Source organism: Poecilia reticulata, linkage group LG13 (assembly GCF_000633615.1).
Source record: "Poecilia reticulata strain Guanapo linkage group LG13, Guppy_female_1.0+MT, whole genome shotgun sequence".
NCBI classification, from domain to species: domain Eukaryota; kingdom Metazoa; phylum Chordata; class Actinopteri; order Cyprinodontiformes; family Poeciliidae; genus Poecilia; species Poecilia reticulata.
In genome coordinates, this window is record NC_024343.1 from 8,878,267 (window position 1) to 8,888,159 (window position 9,893).

A 9,893-nucleotide genomic window follows, 5' to 3' on the forward strand; every position below is an offset into this window, starting at 1 on the left:
GCCCCACCTCCAGGCCTGGCTCCAGAGTGGGGCCCCGGTGACCCGCGTCCGGGCGAGGGAAAATGAAGTCCAAAGTTTGTGTTCATCATAAGGGGTCTTCGGACTTCGGCTTTGAATATTTTGAAAGGAAATATTAAACTAAGACCTTCTCAACACCAGAAATTGAAAAAGCAGCGACAAATCATCAGACTGTTGGCCGATAAAAGAACCGGATTAAAACATAAACAGTTGGCTCTCAAAAGTCAAGGAGGAGGGTTTATTCTATCCATCCTAGCTGCTCTTACTCCCCTGATTGGAAACTTGGTGGGTGGAATCTTGACCAGATAAAAAAAAAAGCAATGGCTCTTAGAACATCTCAGAAGAAACATTTGCATAGAACATGTCCCATGGTTAAAAGAACAATACTTTCGTTTTTTTACACAACGTTGATATTTTTTCACAAAATCTGAAACCATCACATAATTTTTTATCACTTCACCGGGGTATGAATCAAGAACTTGTTGCATTGATAAACCGCAAGCTCTTTTACAGAGGTAATAAACACAATGATGACCACAAACAACAGACAGAGTGTCTTGAAGTTGATTATTATGATACATTATTTTTGAAGACCTGGCTTTCAAAAACTTTACGATGCTCTTTGGGTAGAAATCAAAATCTCGGGCTAATCCGTACGAGTCGAAAAACTGCCATGTTTCCTTCCAAAGTCAGGGCCAGCAAGTGTTCTCCAGGCATGTGAGCAGGATGCGTGTTCACAATAAAATATGCGGGTCCTGTGTGAGAGCAAAGACAGTTCATCGCATGCCCAGACTCCGCAAAATAGTTTTCCCATCAGATGATGTAGGAGACTCTCCAGTTGATGATTATTCATAATTAATAATGTTGTAGAAATTTTATGAAGGAATGAGAATCTGTTTCAATAGTAAGAGAAAGATTAATCTTTGTCTTTAAGTTTCTTTATTCGAAGGCAAAAGCGTTCGAAGACCCGTCTCACTKAGCGCAGTCAGGAGAAGAGCCCTGAACAACACACATCACATCATTATATAGTCACMGCAAGGCAAAGACCCTCCCAAAGTCTGATGTTATCTCTACTGCCAGATGGCCACAGAGACACCCTGATCCCCTCCTCATGAACTATCTCACACCTCTTGGAGGAGATGATTTTATGGCAGGATGGAGATCTGATAAGGATTTCAGGAGGAACTTCTAACACTTCTTTGTCAGTTCATGGGGTCAGGTCAAACAGAGTACAAACTACATTCCACACATCAGTCCTTTAAGACAATTATCAGATCAAGCATTTTACCCAAGATATCTTCAGGTCTCATGGCTGCGGAAACATCTAAACATTATCTGCAAACTTATTTAATGGAAAAACACATCTTACAGAAATACAAAATACAGAAGATATAATCAGTAAATAAATGGTAAAAAGTATCATCAGTTCCATCAAGACTGAAGTAAGACTAAAAACAAAATTTCCTATCACAATAATAATCCACCAAGACCTGCCTTTTTGAATTGATCTCCAGGATGGAGTCGTAGCAGGCATAGACAATGAGGGTAGTTGTGTGCGGTAATGGGACTCTGAACCGGATCTCCAACCTTAAATTACCATTGGAAATGGGTGATAAAGCACCTGTGTCCTCACTTGGATTCAGGTTAAACACAAACAAGGAGTATCCATTATTAAATTCACTACGGTTGAAGCTTAGAGGATGGTCTTTTAAATGGCGGCCTGTTGCAGAGAATATGTTGTAAAATTCTCTGACCGATATACCCTGGTTGAAATGGGGCTGGAAAGCTTTGCCAGGAATTTGTCTACCCTCCTGGCACAATGCTAGGTATTCTGCGTTCATGTGTTTAAAATTGAAAGGTGATAGGTCTCGTCTTCCTGTGAAGGCTTCATGGTGAACCATTCCTAAAACTATATACTTTGGTATAGCACCCAAAAATAGGTTTTCCTGAGAATATATCCTCGAGTTTTCTGGCATAGAATGTTTTATCGTTAACTCTGGAAAGTGGGTACAAGGCATTTCCTCGCATTAAAGCAGAAGCATGACCTAAACGGACCGTGGGAGAAACTGAGACTTTTTTAATAAAAAGAGAAGCGCCTAATATTGTCAGTTGAAAGGTTGAGTCACGGGCTCCCATCAGGCAAAATGCATTGCTGGCTCGTGTTAATTTAATTCTCAAATCCACTGAATTAAGCAGCGCTCTCTCACAGAAAAATAAATCAGCATGAAGCGCCCCTAACAGGTGAAGTTCTCCGGATTCAGCGGTGAAAGAGGCCCTTTTATTTAATCCAGCATTCGGACCATTGATTACGATAGTAGAGTCTATGGTACCCGCTGTGTCTTTGTAAAAAAGACCTGCGCTAAATTGACTCTTTAACGTATCTTCAGAAAAGTTGAGTAGAGTTTCAATCATTGTCCTGTAAGGGTGGGTGGAGCTTGATTGAGATATCAGTCGGTCTCCCAGCGTGACGTCACATTGTGAAAATATTGTGTTAAGAGGATAATTAATTAAGCCCACAGTCATTAGCCATGTTACTACCATCTGCATTGGTAATCATGATGCGTAGATGAAGCAGAGTGTCATTTAAGTCCAGATATTTCTCACCTCCGGGGATCACAAACTCAATAGGCCCGCCTCTCGTAAGAGCCGACATAGGTAGAATTTCAGTGTAAACCTTATCCTCTATAGATAGCTGGGTCATAGGGGCTGAAAAGAAATCCAACTCTGCTAGAGTGCATTCGGACGATTTGTGGTGCAGAAAAGCCATGTTTTTCTGAATTAGTGGTTTGTGAAATATATCCTTGCTAGGAGCAGACTTACTCCCCTTAGCCTTGCTTCTCCCGTTTGATTTCTTTAGCTTTAGAGTTCCATGTTTTTGTGAGTTTCGCACACGCTCCCCCGGTGGGCGCTTCCTTGCCCTTCTTGACAGAACCATAATTCCTGATCCTTCCTGGTTGGAACCGGATATTTTATTCATTACTCTACCAATGACAACCGTGGCAATATTGATGGCTGCTTTTTTTAAGTGAGGTTTAGCCAGGGCAAAACCTGATTTTAGTAGAGGTGACACAAACCGGAATAATCTTGAAAATATTGACCCGATTCCACGACCATACATGGTCGCAGATCCGTAAAAACTCGGTAAGGCCCCGCCTACTTGGTTATGATAATAATGGACGAACCGGTGAGGATCATCTCTCGGATTTATCAGAGTCATGTTACTATAGTTTTATACAGTTCTACTGAGGTAAAAATAGTCTCTTCCACACTACAGTGGTGAGCTCATATGAATAATAACCTTGTCATCAACCGATTTTATACGGATGTATATGTCCAGAGTTCATTAAGCTATCATCTCAGGCTTCGTTGTTACCTCACACGTCGAAAATGCAATTTCACAACTGTCTTTCCATAGGTAAATTTTACTGGAACGTTCTGGTCCGATTTCAGTTAGATTTGAATAGATTCGATAYGTTTCCGAGCCACAGGAAGATAGTCGGGAGGATTAAAAGTCTGAGTGATTATGTCTCCGAATTTACCTTCTACTTTGACCGTACGCAGCAGGGGGGCATAAGCATCTCCCACTATTTGCTGCTCGAACACATCGCTGTAACAATAAATGTGGTAGAATCCTGCTTTCCTGTCCATCGGATAAGGAGGGCTGTCATGTTTATAAAAAGTAGTCCATTTCCCTGGTTCCATGCCAAAAATGTAAGCAATCGGAGCGTGAAAACGCAATTGATACTCAGAATCTGCTTCTATAAATAATAATCTATTTTTGATAAGATGCATATGAAAAGAAATACCAATTCTTATCGCACTAAGATGTGAGTCAATCTCGTTTTTTAGCTKTAATATTGTCTCATAGTATCCGTCTGTGAATTTTTTCTTTCCCCATCTTCCTCCATTCAAAGAACGCGGAATCTTTTGGAACATTATGCCAAGTGTGTGGATAAGAAATCTCTGTCAAAGCAACCTGCCATGCTCCTTCTAAATTAATATGCTGTGCTAAATTAACCCGAAAACTCGAAATCGTATTATCATTAAAAACGCTTAGACCAGCGTTTGATGGTAAGGTAATGTAGAACCCTTCWTCCTCTACCGTGCGCTCCATGGTGCTGTTTTGTGTAAGATGTATTGCTGGCTCCCTTTATATATCTCGAAGGTCATCCTCTCTAACCCAGCTGTTAAATTTCTCAGGCCAATTTTTCCAGTGCACAAAGACCTGTTTTACSCCTCTAAYGSTGCRAYGACCTAATATTTTTTCCACTTGGTACATTTTATCTTTACACAATTTCACTTTCTGAAGCTCCTCTTCATAGAAAGAGCCTTGTATATAGGTTCATCATCCAAGTATTTGAGTCTATATACAGAAGGAGATCGAAGTATGGTTTCAACCACGGTAAACACTTCATCCGTAAAACTCTGTTCATATTTTTGATCAAAAACGCTGCGTAATTTAGGGCTAGTTTTGATACTTGTATGATACCCATAGTTGTAGCTTTTCACCAAGTCTTGCACAACATCAATGTAACGACGGGTGTTATTAGCTGTGAAATATTGCCACATTCTTGTTTTTAACGTGCGGTTAAACCTCTCAATGACAGATGCTTKTGATWWGCTCRCSGTGGAAAAATGCTCAATRCCRTGCTTCTTCATTAAAGCTTTAAATTTTTYGTTMAAAAATTCTTTACCCGCATCTGTTTGCAATTTTTTAGGAATCTGACTGTCTTTGAAATTTGATCCAAAGGCTTTTACCACCTGGTCAGCAGTCTTCCTCTTTAAAACTCGTATGTACGCTCTTTTAGAAAATATGTCAATGACTGTCAATAAGTAATTATAACCGTCATTTTCCTTGACCAAGGCTTGCATATCACAAAGGTCTGCTTGAAACTGTTTGAGGCCCCGTGACAAAAACTCTGTTTCTCAGGAAATTTATGCGTGCAGGTTTATGCAGAATATAGGTGTCTTGTTCTGATAAAAAACTTGTACTTTTTCCACCTTAACCTTCTTTCCTGATTCATCCTGCAGAGCTCTTTTCAGCCTAGCTATTCCTCCTAAACTACCGGGGTGCGATGGAGTGTAGAAAACCTTTTTCATTAACCTTCTCTCTGCCATCCTTCTGTCACCTACTTTGGTGATCAGTTGTTAAATAATGAGAAAACATGATTGTGGTACAAAGATTTTATTCCACCTCTAATAGTAAGAAATCACAATCAGTACATTTATTTACTAGAAATTACAATTAAATGTTAACCACTAATGCGTATATGAAGATATATTTAACTAACTAATCACAAATAATATTGTAACTAAAACTTTTTTTTTAATAATAAAAAAAATAAATTCAAACAGTAAAGGGTAATTATTAAAATGTTTAAACATGCAAAATAAGATGATTCGAGTCAACACAGAAGGGAGATTACTTTTCATTCATAGTGTAACACTCTGAAACAGAACGGAGTTGAATGAGGTTTTCATCACTGTTCATGTCYTGATACATGTCAGTAATTGCGGTCTGGATTCGGTATGTCGATTTCAGTTCGTGTAAAACTGTCTCTGCAATCATCTTCACTTTTGCATCCTGAGCCTGTATGCGACGCAGCCTCAGGAGATTCTGGAAAGCAGGTATGAATCGTGGAGTCAGGAAGCCGCTGTGTGATGCGATGAAAGTTGAGCTGGTAATAATCTTCCTCCGGTACTTCCAGGCAYTGATGCTGCCTCTGGCTTGGGTGATCTGTTATGCAGCYGTAGCAGGTTTCCTTGACATACTTGACGCAAATTAARCTGAATAGATGCAGTAAGGCTGTTTTTACGGTAGCAATTAGGGTACTTGGTATCCATCCGTCAATTTCATCTTCTTGCAGGGAGTTGGTAGGAGCAGGATCTGCAGGGTCCTTTACAGTCGGAGGTTGGGAGGAGCTGGTAGCAGGATCCCCAGAGTCCTCAGCAGCCAGAGGTTGGGAGTAGCTGGTAGCAGGATCTCCAGAGTCCTCTGCAGCTGGTGCTGGAGGTTGGGAGTAGCTAGGAGCAGGATCTCCAGAGTCCTCTGCTGCTGCTGCTGGAGGGATACCCTCTTCAGCTAGGGTACTTGGTATCAGAAAACTTGAAGGAGAGAGTGCTGGAGACGATTCCAATGAGGAGTAGTGTAAGAGAAGAGAAGGCGGATGATACGGATCCGTGTAGTAGTAGCTTCCAGGAGATGGAGGACAGAAGAGGCTCTCTGTCGAATAACTGGGCTCGCCCCAGTAGGGCCCCCATACTCCATAGCTTCTTGCTTCTTCCATTCTAAAGGTTTGGTGTCAGAGTCCCTGCAACTCTCGCATTATATAGGGTAGTGGGCGRGGTCTCAGAAAAGGATCCGCCTTAGAGGCTGGACAGGAAATGTCAGAGTTTTTTTCACTGACAAAATATCAAGCCAGCAGCGAGATTTTCGGAACAGTTCGGAAATTCGATCCCCGACTTCYGCCATTTTCTCAGACCAAGCATCAAATGGGAGAGCCAGCATGGTTCTGAATACACCACAATCTAGATTAAATGSCTCCAGCACAAACAGGTCTGGGGAATTCGTGCTGTCTCCCTTCYGTCTGCTTGCCCGTAAGGACCAGCGGCCAGACTCAGTAGTTTTCGATTCCCACACTGCACTGAAGAGAATTTCTCCCTTTCCAATTTCAGTATCGGTCGGGAAACACCGCTTTCTGGTTTTCTTTGCAGATCAAAGGTCGAGCTCATCTTCTCTTGTATTTTGCTTCAGAGCCGATTCAATGTTTTCATTGGCGCGAGGAATTGCTAGCCTTAGCACCGCCCAGTCATTATAGGTGAGGCTGCATGTATTTGTTATTGGTGCAAGCTCCTCATCCTTGTCCAGCTGGTACAGGTAAAGTTCTCCGGACTCATAACGGAAAACATAACCCCATGAGCTCCAAAGACCATGAGGTTTTAAACACCAGTCTTTCTTGAAGGACTGGAGCACCGGCATCTGCACACGAGTCAGATAAAATGTCGATCTTTTGGGGGCACCCGCTCCGAGACTTGAGTTGTCGTAGATGGAAATTGGTGTCTCGCATAGAAGAGAAGTCCCGCTTCTCAATATTTCTTTTTTATCCACAGTTTCTGATGTAGACGGATCAGGCGATGAAGGTGAGCTTGCCGGTGTGTCCATCACCGGACCCAAATCCAGTCTCACTGCTATCGGGATCTCATATACAATTGTAGGTTCTTCTTCATCAAGCAGATGTTTATTTGTTAACGGAGTTGACGTCATCATCTTAGCAAATGTTCTCGGGCTAGGTAACTCCGAATCCTTATCAGATGTTGCAGAGGAGGCAGGTTCTTTATTCTCAGCAACAGGATGAACTCGTTTAGCTCCATACATTGTAAAGTTCTCGAACAACTCTCACCAGTAGAGTGCTTGATTTTTTCGACAGTATTTATAACAAACACTAAAAAGGCCAAACCCTCTGTCTCTGATTCTATTGGGTAATTCAATGAGTTTGGGAGGAGATAATGATGAACAGATGGTCACAGAGGGAGGTCAGGAGGTCGCAAAGTTCCCATGGGGGCAGGGGGAAAGGTCAGGAGGTCACGAGGTTCCCATGGGGCCAGGGGGGTTTGATATCAATTAATATCAATTAGTCACGGCCATCAATCAATCATCTGATTAAAATTTGACAGAAGGTGGTCTATATAGTCTCTCTAATGTGGCTGTGAACTCACCCTTCACTCTGTTCAGTGTTTGGTTTGTTGTCCCAACTGTCCCCAAAGGAGTGTCCTGTTCTTGAAATAATGAATAATAAATTTCAATTGTGTTGTCGTTAGAGGGAACCCAGTGTAAAGGTTTCCTGTGCTCCAATGACACCTGCCTGCCAGCCAAAGCACACTGCAACGGGAACCACGACTGTCCTGACGGTGCTGATGAGCTCAACTGTGGTGAGTGTTTCTGTCATAGTCTGACGTATGACAGAAAATGATGTGACTGATAGGTGTTCCTGCCACCTGCACTAAACAGCTTTAAACAGTTTCGACTAAAGTAAATGGTTAATAAATAAATCAGAGATACTTTATCAGATAGGAAAGAAACATGGCAGTAAGATGGAAGCTCATCCTTCCTGACCTAAATGTTCCATGTGTTTCCCCCACAGATCCCCTTTGTACTCGGTACATGGAGTTTGTTTGCAAGAACCGTGCCCAGTGCCTCTTTCAGTCTCTGGTGTGTGATGGTATTAAACACTGTGAGGATGGCTCTGATGAGGAGGCTGCGTATGCTGGATGTGGTGAGCAACATATTCTAAATGTGTTAGTGATTCATGTTCAGACTATTCACCCCTCAAAGTCTAAAAGCCAGGAATACCCCTGTACCACTGTAGAAATGCAAAGGAAGCTGACCTTTCATGTGATAACAAAAATCCAGAACATCATGTGAGAGGCTGTAGAGCAACATCATCTATTCCAGAGATAGCCATGCCTTTTTTCCACTAAGATAGTGGAGAACAGGCCCTTCTCTTTGTCCAGGGGCACGGTTGTCCTCTCAGCCCACTTCTCGTCGCTTTAGCTATCGAGTCACTTTCAGTTATGCTTAAGACTTCACAAAGCCTTAGGGGAAGTTATAAAAAACAGCTAGAACATCGACTGTACTTATACACACAGACAATTTATTGTTCTACATCTCAGACCCAGTATTTTCTATCTTCATCGTTATGAATTTGCTAGACCGTTTTGGTAAATTTTCAGGATATAAGTTGAACTTCTTAAAGAGTGAATGTTATCCAATTGGGAATCAATGTGACCTGATCGTTTTCTGATCTCTTTGAAAAAAATGTCACTCCTCTGCTTAATAATCTTAAAAATGACCTCCAGAAATGCAGTGTCCTAAATCTATCCCTACCTGGCAAAGTAGCTTGAAGGAAAATGAATATATTGCCAAGATTTATGTATCTCTTTCAGAGTATTCTGTTTTTCTTCCAAAATCATTCTTCAGACTTATTGATTGAACAGCTGTCCTTGTTAATGTGGAGTAATAAACACACCACAATCAGTAGACAGTTCCTTCAGAGACACAAAGAACAGAAGGATATAGCTTTACCCAAGCTGATGTATTACTACTGGGCAGCAAACCTACAAACAGTAGCCTATTTACTTCAACAACAAGATAATGACTGGTGCCAATTAGAACTGAATGTATTTTGCGTTTATTAATAAGCCTCTCATGAACACAGTGGTGGTTGATTAGTTAATTTTAAACTTTTGCTCTGCTAGTTATTTTGATAATGGAACCGAAATGCACAGAATTGCCAACACCTTGTTGAAACAATAATCACTGAGATTATTATTTTCGTTAGGTCATTAATTTGAAAACGTTTTGTTGACTTTTTGTTGTTTAATAAAGTTATGAACGTTTTAATAAGGAGTCAGAGGAGGACGTGCTGATCTCGGCATCCTGGCGGCGTTTAGTTTGTCATCTAATGCCGAGATCGACTCAAAACCTTCCGCGATCAACGTATCGCGCCCTTGCTATAACAAAGAACAGTTCAGAAACAATATGAAATGGGGGTGGGGGTAGCCACTTATTAACTGATTAAGTCGTGTTTTGGATTGTTCTTGAAAAACTAATCAGTCACAGCTGATTAGTGGGCGCACTCACGGCTGCACAGTGAACCCACTGACTTTTTACAGCAGACAGCCGCTCCATTCTCTTGCAGGTACTACGTACCCCTACTAAATCTTTTAGGGTACGCAGTACCCCACCATACCCCCCTACATTTACCCCTGGTTATTTTGTTACCAGTTACTACCAGTTTTAAGCTTTTAGCCTTCTGCTCATTCTGTGCTGCCTGGACTTTGGACTATAGGTCCAAAGTCCAGGCATATATGTATAT

At 41.5% G+C, this 9,893-nt stretch overlaps 1 protein-coding gene across 5 annotated transcripts in view; it reads left to right on the top strand.

Annotated features, from left to right (window-relative positions):
• sorl1 (sortilin-related receptor, L(DLR class) A repeats containing) overlaps positions 1-9,893 on the top strand; it is a 303,395-nt gene that overhangs the window by 203,593 nt on the left and 89,909 nt on the right. For all 5 annotated transcript variants that reach the window (XM_017308199.1, XM_008425236.2, XM_017308196.1 and 2 more), the window contains 2 exons: positions 7,837-7,947; positions 8,160-8,291. In XM_017308199.1, coding sequence (XP_017163688.1) covers positions 7,837-7,947; positions 8,160-8,291 — 243 coding nt within the window. The remainder of the gene's footprint in view (positions 1-7,836; positions 7,948-8,159; positions 8,292-9,893) is intronic.